Here is a 25,673-nt window from a genome sequence, read left to right as displayed (position 1 = left end):
TATTGGACAACATCACATGCATTACTCTGATCCCAATTTAAGTAGCTAAAGCACTTGTGTTATGGAAAATCAGAAGTAACGACGGTACCACAAACACCCAGACCCAAGACAACATAGAAAACTAATGAACTTTTTCCACATCGAATCGAACCCGGGACCTCGGAGTGGCGTACCCATGAAAACCGGTGTACACACTACTCGACCACGGAGGTCGTCAAAACTTTACTCTTGATTAGAATGTTTCCTCACAATGATTTTATGAGATGAATAACAGACCCAAAATTTAAGACATAAAAACTCAGTAGTCATTCGAGCTTTAAACTATACACCAACAGTTATCAAACACTCACACAATACTTTTCTTACTCACAAACACTAGAGATATGATTAAAGTACTTACACGATTCACCTGACAGCTCCATATATCGATTAAGTCAGATCAATACGGGAATACTTTTCAAACGTAAAACTAAGAAATACGGTTCCATTCAAAACGAGGTCCTCAAATATTTATCTGCCAACCTCCGAACGGATCTCTCCGTCCTTGTGATCTTTAATATTTAATGTAACAGTCGGTAACAATACCAAGAACGAACAATGCCTACTGAAGCAAGCCTAAAGGACTCAAATACATGTATTTTACAAGATATATCTACTTTACTTTAATACTCATTGTTTACAATGTACTTACATTCTTGTCGGTGTTCTGGATAATATAAAACATATATTATTTAAATTGTATTAACAAAAATATCACAAATATATAATCTTTAATCAAAATTCTTGTTAATAAAAACTATTAAGATAAATTAAGGAAACTTTGGATTAAAATAAATATGTTTTAACCGACTAATAATAATAACATTGATTTTATTGCATTTAAATATTAGTTAACCATATTAAAATTATATAATTCCAATATTTACTTTTAATAAACTAGTTTTTTTTTTTTGCGGTTTTACAAGCTTTACTTTAATACTTTATTAAATAATAAAATTTCAAGAAATAGGAAATAGTACCAATTGTTATTTAATGATTTTGTATAATTCCATCCACTTTTGGAACTAAATGAGGCAGGGTCATATTACAGTAATTCCCATAACTTCCTAAATAAAACTAAACGACCACGGCCGTCATTACAAGGTCATTTCCTCATGCTTGCTGTTCAATTTTACGCGATTTCTTCATCAGTTATATTTTTTTATATATCACTTAAAGAAATGTTATTACATTATTATAAAAGGATAATTTAAAAAAAAAAATAAGTCCACAAATTTGACGTTGGGAACAATGCAGTAAAATAATATAGATAGATATCACATCCGCTATCACATATTTTATTTTTATATTTTTTTTGTATTGTTCTGTATGCTAAGGAAAAAAATATTCAGCTGAATAAATAATTTACGTATTTTTTTATATATTGGCTAAAAAGAAAGTAGATATGATTTGCTTTCAAAATAAATAACAAAGAAACCATCACAAAATATATTATTAGACGAACCCGAAAATTAGGAGTATGTCTCTAAAAATCTATGAAATTCGGGTAGCAAGGAGAGTATCTGGCAGTTCTATAAAAGGAGTTGATGAAATAAACGCTCACGAAATATGATCGTCACATTTAAACAAGACCGTTTACCAACAAACCATTATATTCATATACAATTTTATTTAATTTAAATTGCTTTGAATACATATTTAATAGGTAGAAATTGGATTATGACTTAAGTATATAATAATTTTCCTAAAAAGAGCTATCAGTTTAGTGTAGATTAACGTTCAAACAGAGGTGAAAATTTAGATTTAAAGATAAGCTTTTGATATGAGATGAAATAAATCTGTTGCAAGCCTCATACGAGTACATACAGCTAACAGCTGCAAAGTCAGTAAGGCTAAGATTAATAGCAGACCCTGGTTGTTCCGGAAACCAAAGCTGAACAAAGCTTTATAAATATCCGTACACACGGGAGTAATGAACATTACCATTTTTTTTAATGCAGTCAAAACGGTCAAGTATATTAAATTTTATTAGAATAATTTACTAAGCCCAAAAATTGTAGGGATTGCAGAATTCATTTTTAACCACGTCATATATATATTTTTTAATTTCTGTGATAAAATTTAGGCCAGTTTTATTTAAGGCCCACCATAGGTTTCCTTTATGCGAGAATTAATTTAAATTCGCATTTTAATAATCAAGACAACATACAAACTTTATTGTTTACTAGACGTGCCCGCGACTTTACTCGTGGAATTAAACATAATTATTTAAAATATTAAATTATTTACATATAACCCCAATACATTATTAGTCCATCCATGTGGTGAAACTATTGTTATGTCGATTTACAATAATCAATTGTTCTATTTGATGCGAATGCAACTTTCGAGTTTTGGTGAGACGTTACAGCATCCATTATAAGATTTTATTTTATTTATGGATATCAAAAATATTTGGCAACTGATTAAAGATCATATCGAGACTGTACATATCTCAATTATGAGATTAATATAACTTTAGTTATAGTTTATATAGGATAATCTATAATTTATTGTTGCAAGCTGTCGAACCAAGACGCGTTTAATTATGATTGATCTTATAATTATTTTAATTAAAAAAAAAATCGTGTTCTAGAAGCATTTGATAAAAAATATAGACCATGCGACGTTTTGTCTCGATCGATACTGCGTACAATAGAATTATTATTGATATATTCAGTTTTAGAAGAAGAAAATATTAAAATCGTTATAAAATGTATTTTGTATTTATTTAATTATACACATTACAAATAATATTTATTCAATTATTTCATGAAATAGATATTAATAATGTTAATAATATCAATTCTCACCTTATTACACCTAATAAATCTATAATAAAACTCGCATATTTCTTATAATTAGCAGTTTGTAAGGAGTAAATCACAACAACCACACATATTGTAACGTGTATTTTAAAATTGTCGGAACATGTCCGCGTGACGTGTGTAACTAATTTACTATACATAGCACGTTGAAATGATAACACAGGTTTCAAGTTCAAGACGAATTTCTTTGAACTACAACGCAAAGTCATTGAAGTAGAATTCGAAACGCAAGCGTAGCAGACTAACTATTCGGTTGTTCTGGAACATTTTGTGTTCTTTTTTTTATTGTAATTTTATAAAATGAGGAGTTTATTCAATATATAACCAAATTCATGCTTGTATGTAGCTGCGGATGGGCGTGACTGATTAGATGAATTTATTAATATTTCACAGTCTTAACGTTCAGTATTAATTTATTTCCATGGAAACGATTAATTATAAAAGTAAACTTCAAAACGGAAACGATTTTGGATTTACTATTTAATTGTTCTGGAAATTCGATTACATTTTAATTCAAAAATTTATGAATCCTATCACTCTTTTATAACTTAATAGTAAATGACGCTTGTGTTGCACTATGTTTTTAAATTTGAGTGTATACTAATATCCGATACAACTGGCGCTAAAACATTAACCGCCATCTAGTGGCGAGTTACAATAAAATACATTTTCATTGTGATCGGTAAAACGGTGTCGACGTCTAAAATATTTGTATATTTATGCTCGTCTCATTTATCCAACGGCCCGCTTAGTAGCGCGGATAGTTGTTGATGTTGTATAAAGCACAGACGAGACAGAGGATAAAGGATAAAGGAGTCCATAAAATATTATTAAAATCAACCACCAAGCGACCGCTGTGAGAAAACGTCCGCGGTATTATATCTGTTTAAGACATATCAAAGTAAACATTTTTATTTTTCCATTTATCAGAATGAATAAACGATTACTTTAATTAATATTGTTGTCACACAGTATGAATCCTTATCAAAATTGTTAAAATGTTAATTTAAAACATTTACTGTAAATAAAATTTGTCGGTAGTCATAGAGACATAAGAAGATATTTGAGTAAGATCATGTGGAAAAAAGACACGGGGCGAGCGATATAGGTGGCATGACCGCTCGATACTTACTGAACTGAAATATTAATTTATAGCAAAATTTAAAGAATTACTTTTATTTGACCTGTTACTATTGCTTATACAACATTGGCAAGAAACCTTGGATTAACCACAAGGAAGGATAAGCCGAGCGCGGTTCTAATAAACACGCCATTATAATTATTAAAGAAAAAAATAAATAAAGTAACAGGCTGTCTATGCCCTTACGTCTCATCTCCTTTTGAGAAGAAGGTTTGGAGTTTATTCCACCAAGCTGCTCCTTTGCAGGTTGGTGAACACATGAGCCACAATTTCAATAGACATCTAATCTAAAATTCAGTTGTGTAACTCATCAGAGTTTGAACCCGCAATCGTAGGTTAACATTCGCATCATTTAACCACTGAGGCATCACAATGTTAATAATTAATAAATCAGTACGATATATAAAATGATACTTAATCAAATTTTAATATTTCGTAATATTAATAATTGTCATTGACTATGTAAAAGAATTTGTTCAAAAAATTATTAACGCGATAATAATTTGATAAAATTAGTATGTAAATTATATCAAGCTGAAATAACTTACACATTTCATTTTAGGACCATTATGATTCATTTAATATTTGGTCAACCAATCATATCAAATAAAAACAAGACAATATGTTTACATCCACGGAAAACAATGTCCATTATATTATTTTAAAATATTCATATATTTTTGATATAGTTTAGCAAATAAATAAATGGCTACTTAATCATTGACATTTTATCAGATATTCACGTAATGAGATGTGACTTGTGATGTAAAATAGAATACAGAATCACCAATATCACGGTTCATAAACCAAGCCTAGCAATATATAAACGCAGTTCTGATCTTGACTAATTGTAATTCTATTATCCCCACTCCGAGCATAAAATTTACTTTTAAATAAGGGACAACTTTTAGAACTTTTAAAGAGATATGTTTATGATTATACCTTCAAAATAAGAGGCGGTATTTTTGGGGTAAATAAAGGTAATAGAGTAAAGTGTACACGAGGACTAGGATGTTCCCATTTAAGCGAATTAGAATAATTCCTCAAGTTGTCTCTTTCCTGGTTCATAAAAACAAATGAATTCGCCCACAAGCACAACACTCCTGATTGTAATAATGATGTTGTAATTGAAAAATAGTCGTTCGGAATTTAAACGATAGCCTAGCAATTAGTGCGATACAACATTTTGTTTTATAAAGTTGGAATACTTTTTTTTTTTGTTATAATTCAAAGACAATTCGGTTTTTTATCTATCATAACGTTATTCCAATTGAATAAGTGAAGTATTTGCAATGTCATGTTCAAATAAAGAAACACTACACATGTGTATAAGGATATTATCTTTTCGAAATGCTATTAAGATATAAACCATTTGAAGTACTTTATAAAGATAATAATCAAATAAATAGTCAATAAACAGCCTTTAAATGTATCACTACGGGGCTAAGTGTTCTCTTTTTAAAATTTAGAGATTATTCAGCCACGCTGTTTTAAAGTCATTTGGTTGATAAACATGTCACACAATTTCATCAAATAGACGCAGACGTATGTAGATAATACTTAATAAGAAAATACGGTTTTTTTCCGGTAAAAAAAGATTGTTCACGGGTTAAAATTAAATGAAAATAAGTTAGGATTCATGAATACTGAATATAAATTATTAGAATATAAATGTATCGTAGATTATACTAAATAAAATTAAAAAGACATATCGTAGTTGTATAGTAGACGTCAGATTATGTCACTAATAATAGACGTTTTAAAAACTGTCATCACAATGTCAATACAAAATATGACATTATTTGATGACAAATCAAAACCAAATTACGTTCACAATCCGCGAGACAAATATTATTCAATTGTTTGAAACGGAAACATTCAAACGCATTCTATTGTCATGAACATATCATGTTAGGCTTCGAATATAGTTATTTAAAATATTTTTTTTTATCTTTATAGATACAATTTTCGGTCGCTCTATTGTAATATATATATAGATGAAGCGTTTGTTTGTTGCGTTGTTGTCTTATAATTATGATTTAAAAAAAAAAACTGATTTCGTTAAATAAGCTTCTTATATACTTAGGCTGTATAACATAACGCAACGACACATGGTATTTATGAAGTAAAATTTGAAACTGCGCGGATCACCTCGTATAAATACAATTACAGAAGCTGAATTGGAAAGAAGAGAGATAAATTAAATGATAACAAAGCTTAGGAGATTTTTGTAGCCTTTCATATTTGGTATGATAACAAAGTTAAGAACGCCTATTCACATAAAATTTCCTTTTCAAAATATTTCACATTTAATGTCAAAATTGAATTTTAGCGCGTCAAAATTTGAAGTTCTATTAAAATAATTCGAACGAAATGGTGTTTTTGTCTAAGAAATTATTTTTATCGAAGAGTTTCGGTTTCATACACGATAGAATCAAATCAGTCTAAATGGTACAACTTATCGAACCAAACAACAATTTACTTTAAAATATATTCGCATGTCTTATATAAGTAGTACGTCGAAACAATGTCTCACATGAGCAATAAGCTTTACCTTGAATAATTTATAACTTTCCATCAAATCGGCAAATAAATTTAGACTTTTCGCATAATAGAACTAACATTGTTGAACTATAAGTCATATAAACGGAAAAAAGATTCAGACGGTCGAAGAGTAGAGAACAAATTAGACAAATTGTCCGAAGAGATAAAAATAATGCAAAAAAAAAGTATATATGACACTTATAAATCAAATTAAAAAATAATAATAATATCGTTATTCAATATTAGATGTCTCTAATTTGAGGGCTTATTTGCGTAATTGAACCTATCTTATAATAATCAGAATAAAATATTTAAAGCCATAAATGAATTGCACATGTTATGAATAAAAATACTTAAGTTATTTTAATTAAACGACCTTCGTGGTCGAGTAGTGTGTACACCGGTTTTCATGGGTACGCCACTCCGAGGTCCCGGGTTCGATCCCGAGTTCGATCCGGAGTCGATGTAGAAAAAGTTCATTAGTTTTCTGTGTTGTCTTGGGTCTGGGTGTTTGTGGTACCGTCGTTACTTCTGATTTCCATAACACAAGTGCTTTAGCTACTTACATTGGGATCAGAGTAATGTATGTGATGTTGTCCAATATTTATTTATTATTTATTTATTTATTCTCAACGAAGTAAAAATATCTTTAACCATAAATATAACGAGTATAGTATTGGCAAATCTATCCCGAAAGAGTAATAAAATCTATCCTGAAAGGTTAAATGATATTATTAGCGATGTTTGGACTAGGTTTGAAATCGCAAGTCTGTTAAGATTCACGTGTTCTAGCTCTAGTAGCTAGTAATCACAGCATAATAATATACCCTGCATTAAAATAACCATTGTATTTTTTCTAGAATGTTTACCACCCATTATATTTCTCCTAAACATTATGCCGAGCCGAGATGGCCCAGTGGTTAGAACGCGTGCATCTTAACCGATGATTTCGGGTTCAAACCCAGACAGGCACCACTGAATTTACATGTGCTTAATTTGTTTATAATTCATCTCGTGCTCGGCGGTGAAGGAAAACATCGTGAGGAAACCTGCATGTGTCTAATTTCAATCAATCAGCGTGGTGGAATATGCTCCATACCTTCTCCTCAACGGGAGAGGAGGCCTTAGCCCAGCAGTGGGAAATTTACAGGCTGATTATGTTATGTATGTTATGTTATATTTCTCCTAAACATTAATTGTATAGTGACGCGAACAATACATCATTTTTATTTTCTCGTGCGCTGTTCTCACGTGTGTTAACATTTAAAAGTAAACAATGGAAATAAAAGAAAGTAATGCATTCGTCATCCGGAATGGAACTATATTTAAATAATTATATATATTTACTATACAAATTCCTTTAATAAACTAAAATAATTCGGCTAAACGCCTTAAATAACCTTTTTTACTTATGACTTTTCAATTAATTCATGTTAAATAAATATTTATTTTATTACTATTAATTGCAGTGACGTGATTTTAATTCCGATTTTTTTTTTTTCTGTATTTAGCCATCTAAAGTACTCGTTAACTTCAAGTGAATATCCAATTACTCTTTTCCCAACTAAAACTGTTCCCAACTTACCGTAACCAAGTTTGTACGACTAAAACATTAAAACTGCTGGTCGAATTTACCAGCCCGGTGCTCAAATTAATTGGGTCCTAAGGCAATAAATAAATTCGCAAAGTTCAACTCAAAGTCGAATATTGTTACATAAAATTTATATAACTTTACGAAACATTGTTGAGATATTTATAAAAAATGTTAATAAATCCTAACCTATTTTGATATGTGTGTCATTTAATAAATTTGGTGTTTTAGATAATATTACTCATTAGTCCTATATATTGTGACGTCACAAATAAAGTTTATCCAATCAGACGAGACGTGTGTGACGTGTCAATTTAAAATCGTAAGACGATTTTAATTTAAAACGGGCTTGATCGTCAGATTTTCTATAGAAAGTAGGCTGTCCTTCCTCGGGGTTCCAGCTTGATTTATACCAAATTTGGATGAAATTCAGTTCAGCATAAAAGATAGTATGAAAGATGAACAGACAGGGATACATTCGCATTTATAGTACTAGTATAGATATATACAACCAGTTTATGTGATGTGTATCATTATGAATATCCACAAGAACGAAAACGAAAACGCAGAAAAAAAGTGCATTAAAAAGTCCGTAATTCAAACGTGTGTGTTACACTTTTTACATTGCCTACATTCATTCTTGTTGCTTTATTCTGACCTAAATACGCACCTGATCAAAGGCATACGTCGAATGCTAACACATATCCGCATATTGCTGCTATAAATAAAAAATTGAAACAAAACATATCGAGGCATATTCGAATTACAACAAAGTTTTTAAACTGTTAATACGAATGTTAACAAATATTGTAATTTGTCTTAACAATAAAATTTTTAATACTGCAAACAGCAATACGAAATTCAATGTCACATAATATTAATTTTGGAGAAACATGGAGATATTTTAAAGCAAATAAATAAGTGTATTCATTGTCATTAAAACTGTATTTGATTTACATGTCTCAATATTTTGTTAAATTAACCTACAAAGTATTTACATACATAATTCTAAGAATAATACCATATGTTAATGATGCGTGAAATTTACTTTGACGTAATATTTTTTTTTGTTTTTAAACGAGATGTATTCGTGGCTTACATACTTATGAACATTGAAGCAAAATTGATTGAGTTATGAAGTTATTAAGTGTAATACTAATTCTTAACAGATACTTTATATGACGTCATTAAACTATTTTAAAAAATTACAACACACAATAAACCCTTGATTTTAGTATAGACCAAAAAATAAATAACTGACAATAAAATTGAATGTATTGTCGTATTGAAAATTATTACCCGTTTATAAGTAGGTATTCAATTTTAAATCGAAATAAAGTAAATCTTTAATTTATGCTCGTAATTATAATAAATACTTGCAGTTAACGCAATTAACAAGTTTGTAGTTAACAATTAACGAATAGTGACGATCGCTTTAAATTTCGTCTGTTATTGACTTTAATTGCTGAATTGAATGAAAAAAATGTCAGTAGATGGTGAATAGCGGTCCCAGGCAGCCGTTCGGCGGCCCTGGTTCGAAGTACATGGTAAAGCTCGGTGCATATTATTTTCGGGGGCGCCGTAGCGTGCATTCACGTTGAGCTCGGTCAATTGTATCGCGATATGTGCGACGACCGGTCGCGTACGCCTCTCCCGCCCGCCGCCGCTCGCGCCGCTCAGATCACAACACAAAAATGACGCTGTCACCAATCACGAGCTGACGGCCGCGTTGCAATTCAAAACTTTCAATATGTGTTGTGCGGGATTCACAAATTACTTGTTCCATAAACTGAGGAAGTACACATGTGGACTGGCCAGCCGCGAAAGTGAGTAAACTAATGATCTCGGTCGATTAGTCATTCGCTCAATGATTTGTTTGAACGGAATAATATTATAAAGAAATTTAAATATGGTATTGCCGATGTAGTTCATCTATTTATAAATGGAAACCTTCGAACTGGAAGCGTACGAGTGCTTGAAGCTAATTTAGTTCGTTAACAACAATATGAATGAGATTTATAGAATGTCCTGCAGCGGACGGGACTGATTGAAAGCGTACCTACTCACGCGCATGTCTAATGCAACTTTCTAGAAATGTTTCGCAGATATTAGCAGTTGAATCTAACTGTGACCGTTAGATCGGATTATATTATTACTAGTAATAGAAAAGGCATTTAACCTTGTCAATAATAAAAGGAATTCTAATGATTCAATAAATTAATAATCAGTAGTTATACTTTAGTACTTTATGCTTCAACTTTTATAATAGTTCTCATAAACTTAACATATACATATGTAACTGGACCTTTGTACATTAGTAATAGAATCATATGGGTTTTAATAGTACCTATATTGCGATGATTTAAAAATAACTAAAACTATAAAGAAGTGGAAACTGACAGAAGTCTATAAAATAGAATCGAATATATCTTAACCATATAAATTGCCTTGTTTTATAATGATATGAAACACTTTAATTATTAAAAAGTATAAAATGTAAACAAAAATAAAATAGCAGAAGTTTCCTCAAGGTATCGTCTAATATCTACTGTCAACGTCTAAGGTACAATACGGATTAAAGATCAGCTAAAGCGAAAGCTATACAAGCTTGATATCAGTTTTTAAATGAACATGCCATTCAAGTGTTGATTAGTACAAGAATTATGAACAGACGGCTATAGACAACTTGGCTATCAGCACATTCCACAGAAACATTTCAATATTTATGATGATAAAGATTTACACGAGAAGCCAATTTTATAGTACAGAATAATTCTACTTTCGTCTTAAAATTAAAACTTATATTTATTCAAAGTAATAGTAACCATATACTTAAACCATTGAAAATACAATTGAAAACTTCATTGAAATAATTCTAATAGTTAGGTATAATTTATTCTGTAAATAAAATTTATTATCATTCAAAGCATGAAATCTGTCAAACGTTGCATATCATAACGTTTGTAATCAATTGTGCCCTATTTAAAAATATGTGCTCTCTTATAAGCTTAAAGTTAGTACATATGTTTCACTATTCTTAGTTACTCTTGTACAAACATATCAGACAATAAATTTCACCAGACACACCAATAGTTAAACGTAGAACATGTCGAAGTGAAATTCCATGAGATTAAATTTAAATTCACATAATCTTACTTAAATAAATAATATTTATTTTGTTTAGATTTCTGTAGCTATATATTATTTACTGAAACTACTATGTCTAGATATATATTTCTTACGACTAAATTATTTTCTTCATTAATGGCGGCTATAATAAGTGGTTGCTAAATTCAACGATTTTTTTTTTCTTTTTGGGATTATAACGAATGAACTATAAAGGTAGCAAACTCCTATTTTATTTCAATAATACAAAATAGTAATCAAGCTAATTATTCATCTTAACTGCTTACAAAATTAACTTGTTTTTTTTCCTCATTTATTAAGGTCATTCAGTTAAAAATTAACAATTTAATAGTTATTTTTCGTAAAACTTATGTTTATACAAATAGCAATAAACACTTTATTTTTATTATTAAAAAATATCTTCAAGAGTTTAATTACTAAATTAATCTTAAATAAGGTTAACAATTATTTTAATTATTAATGTATGATTAAGTAGATCGGAAGCTCTCTATTAATCTAGAAAAATGTTTAATTTCACCTTTTTTAACATTCGAATTTCAAAAATCTAACTATTTAATGAAATTCGTCAATCTAAAATGCATTTAATTATTTATCTGTAGACTATTTAAAAGCTATAAATTACAAATTGAATTAATATCAATCTAATTTATATCAATTTTTATTTTCAATTGAACAAATAAAGCCGACCTTGACACAGCGGCCAAACATTATCCTTTTGTCTCAATTGCCCGGTAATTGTCTGGGACGTCTTCTGTTCTATTCTCAGATATAATTTGCACTTGCTGTCAAATTGCACCTTAACTGAGCCTGGGGATAATGCTATTACCTCATATGCTAGATGATGTCTTGTTTCCAGGCTGATATGATGATACTTAGCTCGAATGAACGCTTTTGTATTTAACCGAAGTGCGAAACTTGGTTGCTAAGATGGTGTCATTCATTATTTTAACGATGTTTTTGAACAATAAAATAAATTCGGTACCGTTCATAAAAAGAAAAACCCTAAAGTTAGTGAGAGAAACAGATTTTCATAAATGATTAGGTATGTGATTTATTTAATTTTATTGTATCTAAAATTGTAAACAGGGGTATGATAATATTCTATCATACCATTGGTATACAATTATTGACGAAACAGTAATCTGAAACGAGTATGAAGTCTTTAAACCGACTTGTCAGCGGAACTCGAAAACTAATATCACGAATAACAAGAGGAAGAGATAAGGCAAAAATACAGTTACAAATGTTGTTTAAAAATGGATTATTATTTACCATAAATAATGCCTTGTCTCATAAAACAACAGCTCTTATAAAATGTGCATCTCATTTTAAAATTGGGCTGAACATTATTTTAAGAGCCCATCATTCATGGAAGCTTACAAAATATTTATGAAGATACAAAATTAAACACAAACAAGAGATTTACTTTACCTAAAATCTACTACATGTTTACCAATTAATATTATCAACTTATTACGTATATTATTATTAAATTAACTAACTGCAATAACTAATGAAGCGATAACGTCAAACCAATTAAACAATGGATTATATAAATAATAAATAACGTATTTAAAAAAATCACTTCTATTTCAGCCAAATCTGAAGCCACTTCGTATAGTCAGAATATAGTCATTCGTTATTTAAAAACCAAACCTTACAAACCTAGTGTAAATAAGAAGATTAATCTAACCCTATGTTTTGTATCTGTGCCTGTGTTTGTGATGTCAGAATTGTATAACAACAATTGAAAACTAACCTGTTTGTAAATAAAACTAATCAGAACGGCTACGTTAAAAGGGAAATATAAATTGAGAAATCTCTCAAATATGCCGAAGGGTAAGTATGCATTAATATATGTGTGTAAAATACGTACGATATAAGTTGGCTAGTCAGAAATTTCACACTTTATTTTCTATAATCTTTATCTGTGTCTGTGTGTGCAGTACAAGAGGTGAGAATACGCCTAACATTATCCTTATTTTAACTGTTTTACTTGCGTATACGTCTCAGTGAGCTTATCTTCAGGCTAGCCAACTTAGATTACGCGGAATGTAATACTTATAGGTCAAATAATGTTTCATGTTATAATCACAATTGTTTTCCTTCTTTACAATTTACTGATGTTTATGTTAATTTACGTTTCAAAGGTGAATCTTCATTCATTTGACATATGTCAATTTAAATAAGAAAATCAATGGAGAGAAGAATAAGATAATCAGTTGTACATTATATAAAATAACGGAATGCATCTATGCCATACATCTATTAGAGTACTATAACATATTTTCACTATATAGACATTTATATCAACATTATATATTATAATGCTTGAGGATTAGGTGTATTTATTTGTATATGCATATTTTTTTAATCGTCACGCTTAAGTTACCGATTATATCGAATGACGGAAAATAACCGAGAAATCTTAGAAAACTATGCAAAACGATAACATTGGAATTTTAATTTCCTTACAGAGAGCAGTTTCACTAATAAAGTGCTATGTAGGAATAATATTATTATTTATTTACTTGTTTTATAAATACATTAATTGTATCAAATTGAACCTGAGGAGAGCTCCGATGTATAGATAAATATAAATTAATATATAGTATGTATTATAGGTACAACTGTACTTGCACTTAAAATTTTAGAAATTATTTCGTATTCGTTAATTAATTGATTGAACATTTATTATTTTAATTACAATAGCTTGCATAGCGATATGGAGTCATATTTCGAGATTTATACCGGTTTCTATGTTTTAATAAAAAAAAAATAATGCTTAAATCACTCATTGTGTTATCGCGTTACGGTTTCTTAATTAATGGTCATTTTTACGTTTAAACTCGCGTGGCAGATCCTCGTGACATCATCGCGAATAAACTATATTACTGTCGATTTCAAGGCCAAAAAAGAATGCATTGTGGCAATGATTATACTAGATGTTGGTTTACATTCAGTTAAATCACAAGCATAAAATGTAAAAATTTTATTTTGCCATCGAAATAATTTTTGTTTCAAACAAATCAAAGTATAACATTACATGCAGATATAGTCCTTAAATGTTTAAATTAGGGACTAAGTTTTATCCCAAGAGTTCTATTTGCGGTCGGTCGGATTGTCCTTTATGAGAATTCTAATTAAAGTACAGCAATTTGTCTAAATTAATATTCGGACTGGAACATCTGATACTTTGAATAAAATCCTTTTCGGGATCACCATGGTAACCGCTTACGGATTAATATTATCAAAATTACTTAAATTAAATTCAAAAACCGTAGCTGATTTTTTCTGCTTGTTGAATAAAAACAAGCATTTTACAATACTCCTTGACTAACACATTTACTGGTAGTAAACTTAAAATAGCAGAGATATTTTCGTATACCGAAACAGATCTGAAAGTATAATGTTTATTCGGTCTAAGATTCACCAGTTACTGTAAAATTCAAGATCACATAAAATGCCTGGAAGACGTTTAAACTTCTAGCAATTCTGCTATTAATGCAGTACATTGTATCGGGACAGTTGATTGGCGATCTCGTGTTTCAGTGTTGACGCCACTTGAATCAATGAAGTGCTATTGGCTCATTGTTTAATCGTCTGTTTTATCAGCTGTAATAGTTATATTCGAAATGTAAAACAAGCGACTGACAATGATACATGTTTAGATGGTACTCATATTACAACAATTCTGAATAAAATAATACCTTTAAATTTGATAACATTATATTTATTTCTTAATAAAAAATAGTTTAATTATTGTCCTTTTTAGATAGGCTAGACTCATTCTATAAACGTTCTAGTTACATATTAGTTTAAAGTAAATTGTTATCCTTATTTCGATAGTAATATTGTATGTAATATGAGAATTCATAGTAAGTTTATTTATCCCGCTTTCACACGTCAACGTGTCAATAGGTCGTCGTGAACACGTGCTTCGAGACAGAGACGGAGACGAGTTACTTGTTTGATCGAAGAAATTTTACGCTTGTGATATTGGAAACAAAACTAGTAAAAGTTAACGATATTATTTATATATAAATAGTCAACGGCAAAACTCTTCAGTGCCTTTCCTTATCTGTTTGTCAAACGATTTTAATATATAAGAGTAATTTATTTACAACAATATATCTCAGTAACGAAGGCAATTATTGTTTATTAACATAAGAATTAATAACATTAAATGCTTAAATATATACAAATATGAATTAAAAATAGTTACTGTATAAATCTTGACCACGTGGAGATGGATATATATTCGAAACATGCGAAATCGTATATATTTTTCTCAAATATTCAATAATAATGATGGTCCATACTAGACGAAAATTAGTAAGTCATAAAAAAAAGTAAAATAACAACCCAAAATTTCACATTACTGGACTAATGACTCTTCTCTTATTGCTCCGTTGCGGATACACATGTTACTGAATTTTATCCAACACATGGAGATTTCGTCACGACTTTTTTTCCTTCAACGCCAAACATGTGATTAATTATAAACACAAATTAAGCAAATAAAAAAAAAACGCGGTGCTTGGATTCTTAAAAGCGACGTTCGGATAAAAATCACGTGTCATAACTAAAGTTTAACGATTATCAACAAATTTAAAAAAAATGAATTCTCATTTATCTCTCCTTCAATATTTGTAGTCTACGCAAATCTAAATCACGATCAAAACATATATTATTATTTATTAAAAGTACCTAGTTCTCGAGTAAAACATTAACAGAGTGATTTATTTGAACATTATAATGATAATTACGTTCTATTTAGCGTGGCTATTTACTTGACACATTAAAAAGTAATCTTAAATCCGGAACAACGACATTATAACCGACCATCATACGACCAGTACTCGCTGAACGATATAAACAGGAAACGATCGCATTAAATACTGTGCAAACGCATATATATGAAAGAACAATAACCATTTACCTTGATAGCCTCGCCTCGGGCACTATTGTAGTCCACTTCTCTATTCGATATAGCTGAACTAAGTATTGTTGGAACATCGAATTCAATTTCGATTCACGCTGATAACACTCGGCTATACGTAATAAAGCTGCAGTATTGAATATTGCTTTCCTTTAGAAATAAGACTATAGAGATGTACTTATAAAAAACGTTGGAATAAAATATCGACCGTTAGTTCAAAAATTAAAAGTGCGTACATCTCTATGATACAAGTCAAATATTTATGTTCAAATATTAAGAATCGATACTCAATTAAACTTTGCATATAGAGAGGTTGCAATCAAATTAAAGATAGAGTTAAGTTTAGTTTACTTTAAAAAACTCAACTCAATACAAATCATCACTTATGTTTTTCAGAACAGTTGTTTAATAATAAATATATTGAATACAGTACATATTTAATTAGTCACGTGATATACGTTGTAGAAAATTGATTTACTCATTGTAGTAATTTGCCAGGAAATCTTTTAACTATTAGTCTAATGGTTACTTCTACGGCTCACTTTGAAAATAATGGTAGCACTGGCGAGTAATTATACACTCGTACCGTAATACATTTGTTTGATCTGTATGGTCTTATTATTCTTTAATCTGTACAGTAATATTATCTTAGTCAGTTTTTAATTTGCAAAACCGCGGAAACCATCAACTATATGAGTAATACCACAATTGATGATTATTTATTTACAACTATAACACAACACTTAACAATATTGCCGCCATAAAATGTTTATTGTTGTGCTAAGACTATAAATTGAAATTCATGTAACTCAGATGCGGGCCATAAATTGTCATCTTTAAACTCTGTTATTAAACCGTTCTGTGTGAAAAATTCGAATAGTGTAACTCATGTATGAGAAGCTAATGTCATTCTCGAACTTTCGTTTCTCTTACGTGGCTACCTGTCTATTACCCACAAACAAATATTCACTTTCTCGTCTTGTCTCTTGTCGAATTTCTATTTTTTTTTAAATGTCAATAGTTGTTGCTATATATGCTTAATTTTTATTGTATTTTAACAGCTTTATATATAAAACCTTAACCATCGTGGACCTTTTATGTTTTTAAATATTTCATATATCATAACACAATATTTTTGGCTAAGCTTATCATTTATCAAGGGAGAATCTTTATCGTAACTTGAATGTTTTGAATACGTATATTTATCTATTTTTAATATGTTACAGGCGACGCCGATATGTCGCTGAAGCAGGGCAGCGGCACCGGCAAGGTCCACTTTGGTGGTTTGGACGATGTGTCCCTGTACGGCACACCCGTGGAGCCCGCGCCCCCGGCCCCCGACGCCAAGCAGGGTTTCCTGCGCAATCAGCTGCAGGCCCTCTTCCAACCTACCGACAACAAATTAGCCATGAAGCTCTTCGGTTCCAAAAAGGCTCTCATGAAGGAGCGCATCAGGCAGAAGGCGGCAGGACATTGGGTCATCCATCCGTGCAGTAGTTTTAGGTAAGTTTTTTTATAGTATAAATAATTTTTCGTTACTTTTCTTTCTTTTCCTTGTTATATTTTTGGTTCCACTGAAGGATTATTTCATTGTAAATATTTCATGAAAATCGAAGAAAACAACATGTATCTGTGTTGATGGCTTCTTGATACGATACAACCCAAGACAGTAACGCCGCCACAAAGTTGCCGTACTTTTCCTTCACATAAAATGTCACAATTTCCAAGTATTAACGCAAGCTATAAAAGTAAGAATTGCATCAATGTTCGCTGCACTTTCAGCGTCAGCGGTCGTAAACTCCTCAAATAAAACTTCCACAAATACCTCTTTAAGGAAACGAGGGTAAATAAATAAGACTTCTCAACTTTTCTTACTCGACAAAGCAAGTTCTTATTCATAAATTCAACTTTTGACCGCGAATAAAATACGGTGGGAAATGGCTTCATTGAATTAATTAAAATTATTATAAATGAAGTGTTAGTGGCTAATGCTAACGGTTCTTATGTTTCAATCAACCAGTTCAAAAAAATTGGGACGTACCCGATTTATAAAGATGAACTAAAATGTAATTAGTTAATCAAATATTCTCAGTAAAGAAAAGCTAATCTGCGATGCCGCGGAAAGTACAGAATCCCGCGGCTTGAGTTGAGTTTGTTAAATTTTTAAAATGCACTCCAAGAAACATTTACGTTCACTCGCAATTTATAAACTTCATTATTTTGCAAAATACCTTCACAAAACCAAGGCCGAATGAGATTAGTGGAAAATTGCCTTCAAGTATTCTGTGAATAAAATGTTCAACATTAAAAACTGCCTCTTTTCAATTTATTCACTTCGTTTCGGTTTAGCCGAAGGGCTTGCAAAAACTGAAATATTATTAAGTACCACTTTCATAGTTAATTTTAATTAACTTGTAAAGATTTTATTAGCATCGCTTCAAAAGACAGTGTGTCTATATATATTTATTTAAATATAAAACGTATTTAATTTATAACAGCGCATGTTGGAAACTCTCGTTTATTTATATAGACTTAAATGAAAACTATTTTTTTAGCAAGTTCGACGATACTATTCATCTTTATTGTAATTTATATAAATTAATTAAAAATACAGTAAATAAAATCATTTGTAAAAAAATTATTCATTTAAGCAATTTATCGGAGTCATAATACAACTAAAGATATGTTGAATTAAAATATCTTTAGAATCTTTGATAGAAATGCACAATACATTTTTTCTAATTCCAACAGACCAATGTCACAATGGATTTTTTTGTTGCTTGGTAAAAAAGTACCAATAACCGGTTGTCCTCATTGCAATATTAGCACTGATTTTTAACTGTAATTCGACAATTTAAAAAGTAAATTAGATTTTTTTATTCATTTAATTTTTTTACTATAATTTATATATCAGTTAACTGGATGACGGTTTATGTGATGCATAACTTTATTTATATTTGTGTTGTGCGAGCTATATATTATAAATACGAAATTACAAGATTTTTTATAATAAACATTTATTAATTTACCAAATATTTATTTGCTAAAAATTCAAAATTTTCATACTGTATAAATTCATTATATAGAATTTGTATTAAATATTATATTGCATTGTCTTAGTTTGCGCAAGCACAGTTGCACTCTCTATTTACTTATTCTCATAGTCCAATGTAATGGTAATCCTACTAGATCAGAAAGACAGATCAGAGATCAGGTACTACGTACTTTCCTATGTATAGTGTAACACTGTAAACCTACCAACTTAATTCGTTCTAAGTACTGAATTTTGCAGTTAATGTGATTATTTTTTTCTAATAATCAAATTTACCGTTATTAAACTGATAACAGGATTCGAATTCAGGCTTATAGAATACGCAATCTTAGAAGCCTTAACATTATAACATTTTATATAAAAAATATTTAAACGGTATTTAAACATCTGTATATAAAATGAACATTATATCCGTCTGATGGTTTATCTGATGAGGTGACAGCTTCCGCTCGGCTAACTTGCTATCACGATTAGTTACAGATGCTAGACGATCGATAGTCTATGATTTCACACTTATTTATGGTAAAATCGAAGCTACGACTACAATTTTCTATGACAAGGTTATATTTATCGCTCGACTAAAGGTTCAGGATATCCTGTCTATTTAACATTGAAACTATATTGTAATTAACTATTTGAAACTTAAAATTTATTACCTTTGATTACTAAAAGGCCAAACAATGTTACAGACTTTACACAATATTATTCATATATTCATAGGAAAAATACATTAACTAAGTAGTTGATATTGTCTGAACTAAAATAACCATTATTTCAGTTCAGAGAATCGGAACTGCGATTGAACGAGAAAACGAAACCGTCCCTCCCGTCTTTTGACAAGTTGACAAGTTGATCTCTATGTGTTTTAACTCGCTGTCCGCTCGGACTTCGTACAGGCAAATCTAACTTTTTTCCCTATTAAATATTTTAAAATAATGAGATATACGCAAATTTTATAACCGTCACGGACGATTCTGGACATTAAATTTTCACATAATTTGAAGTCATTTTATATTATTTGAATCTGCAACAGAAAACAATATTGACAATGATTTAATAATCCTCATTGGAAATTATTCTTTTACACGTTTGTTAGTACCAATTTAAAAAATCGCAATATATAGAAAATTAAGGAAAAAAGGGTTGTCAGTGTCAAGATTGGAAGAAACCGACGAACGTCAAAGACATAAATAAAAAAAAATCACGTGCTCTATTGCTGAATATTAATGTTATTCTGCAATAATGTTCATTTATTAACTTACTATTAAATTCTCAGCTTTGAAAACTTTAAACATGTACTTTGCGAAGTTATTCTGGTCTCGTACAAGGGAAAACTTTCAAACAACGTTCAAATTCTTTTAGCATATTAAGTTTATAAAGAGAAAATCTTCTTGTAGCATATTCCATTACTATAATAAATAAATATATATAAAATATGTTTTTTATAAATAAAAAAAATATGGTTATAGACCTTGAAAATTTAACTTTATCAACATCTTTGTAAAGCTCCTTTTTTTAATGAAATTTACCTGTTAAGCTAAATCTGAACACTTTTGTTCGCTGTGCTTGTCTAATATAACAATGTATCTTTGCTGAAATAAGCTCTAAATATTCTTCTTTAGAGTCAAAATTCCTGCGCCCAATAGTGCGACATTCACGGTATATTAATTAACAAGAGCATACTATTCACACTTGAAACGGCGGTAGTCTTAAAAACCACAAAGTCCAGCTACTTAAATAAAAATATTATTAACTAAAACCTCCTTCGAGTCGCGATACATCTTCTGGCTCAAATTTTATGTATATTAGTATTTTTTTTAAGGCAGGCATTACAAACAAACGTCTGAGGAGACGAATTCGTAGAAATGTAATAAATCAATATCAAGTATTCACCGCCACACTGCTCTAATGCGGGTTGGATACACATGTAACAGAATCATCCGACAAGCATGTATTACTATCCCCATGATTTATTTCGCCACTGAGCACACGATGAATTATGAACACAAATTAAGCACATGAAAAATTACCCGAATTTAAAACCGCAAACTTTGGCTAAGATTTACGTGTTCTAGACACAATTATAGGTTATCTATTTTAAATTGCAAAGGAATAAATTTTTGGACAACCCTTTTGACTTTTGTACATACATTTCTTCATATTATATATAATAAAGTAAATAAATGAAAAAACTGCTTGAATCCACAAATAAATCATTTGTTCTTTATAATAAAAGAATGAAATTGAAATCTTAATGAATTGAACCCATAATAATCCATCAATTTCTCAAAATTAAATCACACAATACGATGAAGAAGAAATGAACACATGTTCATCAAAGCTATTGTGATTTATTATTGGAACAATAGCATTGCCGGTAGTAGGAGACTCGTATTATCCGACCGGTTTGTTGCTTGATCAGAATCACCGAGTTAAAATTGTTACTTGACGATTAAGTATACCTCTTTGGTCTATATCAGTTAATAGCTAATGTTTTTATCTATGATAAATAGAATCATTTGTCATATTTTAATTACGACTTTTTTTCTGCGAATTTGATTCAAATATTCCAAGAATATTTACGGTAAGTATAAATAATGGTCGTTAGATTGTAGTCTTTAGTTTACACTATATAAAAGTGTGGTCTATGCCTTAATAATTTTGTAAGCGACACGCTTTTATTGATTGAAGATACAACCGATTCAGCCGAGGAACAATTTGCTCTCAATGTCAAAGGTTCAGACAGATCCTCACTAATGCATTAAATATCAATTTCTTCCTATAGCTGGTTGTGTCTGACTAGATTTAGTTACGCAAACATTTCCGCGTCTAAAGAGCATTTTCTAAACTACTACCATTCCGTCATTGAAATTAAACGAACATTATTGCTAAGTTGAGTTCTGACGTTAGTTAAACTTGGTAGGGCTTTGCGCAAGCCCACCTGAGTAGGCAGTTCCCACTCATCATCATTCCACCTCCAATCAGGAATACTTAGTATGGTTGTGTTCCAGTTTGAAGGGTGAGTGAGCTAAACAACAGGCTCCAGGGACATAACGTCTTATTTAGAAGGTTGGTGGCGCATTGGCAACGTAGTAATATTTCTCATAGAGCCAATGTCTAGTGGTGACCACTTACCATCGGGTGCGCCAGTCTGCCAAACTATATTCAAATTTTAAAAAAAATAAACTTTTGTGGTATTTAATAAAAATATTTACAATTTTCATTTTAACTTAATATATAAACAGACGTAATTATCTGCGATTGAAAATGTAAAATGTAAATAATCCAACAAATTAAAGTATTAAGTAATTACTTTAAACACAATAAAATTGCGAGCGGTCTTTTGCCTTAATAAACGTTTCCCAAAGCACTATATATTGATTATTCATCGTTATTGTTTAACGACTCAGAAAACGGGGACAGTGTGCGTGAAATATGAAATTCATGTCTGTTTTCAACACCGAAAATCGTTCAGTGAATAGAAACACAATTACCTATTACATAATAAACAGAATTTTAAAGAATGCTAGTAATAAAGCTTCTTAATTATCTACTGCTGCTGAGGCCTCCTCTCCTTTTGAGAAGAAGTTTTAGAGTGAATTCCACCACGCTGCTCCTATACGTATGGTTGAAATACGAGTGACACGTGTGGCAGACTTTCATTTGACACATGAGCATGAGATGTATTATAAGAGTTTGAACCAGCAATCATCGGTTGAGATTCACGTGTGAACCACGGGGCCATCATTATAGCGCTTTACTTTAGTGTTTTCAAATTACTAATATTCCTATTTTAATAAACGTAAACCCTATGGTATGGATACCATTGTCCACCGGTAGGATCTAACGTGCGACAATGACACCTTTACGCGGTTCAATCTTAAAACGTAAAGAAATGCAATTTATTCACGAAACTATTACTATTGTCATATAATTACTTCTTTATAATAAAAGATGATTATATTCCCTATCTTATCGCGTATCTATTGTTTTATTTATAAATTAAATTAATTAAAATGAATACCCATAACCGCCTTATTTACAGAGAAATAAGTCTCGAAGAAAAATCAAGGGCAATAATTAATGTTTTTACTAGGAAATATAAAAATAATTTATCGATTTCGTTTCCTATTATAAATAATTTCAATATTTCATGAATAAAATATGACACGATAACAATTGATTTGAAAAAACATTTTTATGATAAAATTTATTAAAACTAGGCGTATCAACTTGAACTTTTATTCAAGCACTATTGAATCGTCATTTTACACAACTGTATAAATCATCATCATCATAATAATCAGCCTGTATTAGTCCACTGCTGAACATAGGCCTCCCCCAAGGCGCGCCACTGAGCCCGATCTTCGGCCCTTCTCATCCATTGTATTAATAGCTACAACCAATTCGAAATTGACATTACATCGATATCGAAACTGCATTATAACTTGCTTATTAATTTTATTGCTAAAAATGTAATAATACATTTGAATTTACACATCAGAGTTAATAAGAATAGACTAGAGAAGTAAAACGATATTTTACCAGTATTTTTGTTTACAGTAATGTTATTACGCGTAAGTTTGAAGGCAATTGATGCTAAGGTGTGTTTCAGTTTGTTAGAATCCAAAAGAAATTTGAGTACTTATTCTTATTCTATATATTTAGATTTGGTTATTAGACTAAACGCAGTCATCTCTGTCTCTGACTTATAATAACATTGTAAATTAACAGACTATAAATGTTTACCTACTGGGCCTACACTTATTTTGCAGGTTTGGAGCCTGAGCCAAACTAGTTTTAATTCTAAAATTATTTAGATTTTGTAATATGTCCAAAGTCAAAAATAAGGGTCAACTTTATGTAAAATTTTGGAAAATCTCCGTCAGTCCGTCAGTAGGCAGTTTCTGCACTATTCAGGTCAGACAAACGTAAACACACATTAAGGATGATGGAAACGATACTAATGTTTTCTAAAACGTATTTGTATATTATGCGTTAAGGTCCATTACAACCGCCTTCACAGGTTAATTTAAAAAAAAACTAAGGGCATCAAAATAGGAAATGAATAGTGAAGGCAAACCAAACCACACCCAGGCCATTACAGATTAGAGCCAGACAAATTTATTATATTAAAGTATCATTAATATGTCCACAAAAATGACAGCGTTTACGCTAAACGCTTACTAAGACCTGAAAATATACTAAATATACATTAAAATCTCGATGAAATGGAAGGAATGGGTGCACCAGTTATTACGTAAATAGCTAAAGTCGCCTTGCCGCCGGCCCTCGTTCTACATTCGCGTTCACGTGATCCATGAATATAATTTCAAAGAGACATCTATGTTATTGAAAAGAAATAAGTTTTTATATCAAAGAGCAATTAAAAAATAATTGATAAAATTTTATTTTTTTCTTATTGTAAGAAGACACTACTAGATTAAATATTGATGACAGCAAGGTTTTGAGTTAAATTTATATATTTTTTTATAAAATTACAAAATTCTGTCTTCATTCGTGCACATTCTTGGTCACCCAAAATTATTTATTCAACATGTTTATAAAAACTTTATTCTAAATAATAAGGAAAAGCTTGACAAATAATTATTTGTCACACACACAACACACAGATCAATCTATTAAGGGACTTAAACTTATACTATAACTATATACATATGTTTCTAATGTTCTCAAACAAACGGAAGAAAAAATCGATCGACTTTTTGTATTATTTTCAGTTTTATAATAAAATTAAAGCAATGATTTCTCGAACTAATTTCACGTAGACGTAACCGTCCGATTTGTAATCATTGGACCATTAAGTAACGGAAGTAAAGAAACATTATAACTGCCAATGATCGGATCATTCTAAGCTCTTAGGTAGTCTCAAATTGAATCGCTAAATTAAATATATTATGTCTATTATGAGTGAAAGGAGGATATGTATTCCACGCAATTGCAAGTGAAAGCTACAGTATTATTTTTCCTTGTCATATTCTAGTTAAGATATCGTTAGTCTAGTAACTTTTAAGGCTACAATTACCGTGGAGCTGAGATCAAATCCCGGTTAGGGCCGAGAAGTTTTGTATCCAGAATTTTCCAGAAGTATTTTCCCGTGGTTCTCGAAAGACATAAACTCATTCGTCCTGCACCAGAACTGTTTTCGGTCATGTCGTATTTCCCGTCCCATTGGAGTATGTGTGAGTGTGTGTGAGTACTGGGCTCACTTCAGCCCGCCATAGTCGAGGATTCAGTTATTCAGCTGATTGTAATGGACATCTGACATCTCATCTTGGTAATAAGTAACGTTAACATATCCTCTCGGAAAATGAGTTGGTACCATCCCACCGCGAACTCTAGCACCTCTCGCTCATTGGTCAAATCAA

At 30.5% G+C, this 25,673-nt stretch overlaps 1 protein-coding gene across 9 annotated transcripts in view; it reads left to right on the top strand.

Annotated features, from left to right (window-relative positions):
- The window catches only part of Ih (I[[h]] channel), a 242,028-nt gene that overhangs the window by 180,421 nt on the left and 35,934 nt on the right, over positions 1-25,673 (top strand). For 6 of the 9 annotated variants that reach the window (XM_026635627.2, XM_026635610.2, XM_026635641.2 and 3 more), the window contains one exon: positions 17,459-17,735. In XM_026635627.2, coding sequence (XP_026491412.1) covers positions 17,459-17,735 — 277 coding nt within the window. Of the gene's footprint in view, positions 1-9,665; positions 9,970-12,886; positions 13,130-17,458; positions 17,736-25,673 lie in introns of those variants that run through there. The other 3 variants (XM_064217695.1, XM_064217694.1, XM_026635657.2) reach the window with 2 other exon arrangements.

Source organism: Vanessa tameamea, chromosome 18 (assembly GCF_037043105.1).
Source record: "Vanessa tameamea isolate UH-Manoa-2023 chromosome 18, ilVanTame1 primary haplotype, whole genome shotgun sequence".
NCBI lineage: Eukaryota > Metazoa > Arthropoda > Insecta > Lepidoptera > Nymphalidae > Vanessa > Vanessa tameamea.
Note: the sequence above shows the minus strand (reverse complement) of the source record. Positions and strands in the feature narration are given on the sequence as shown.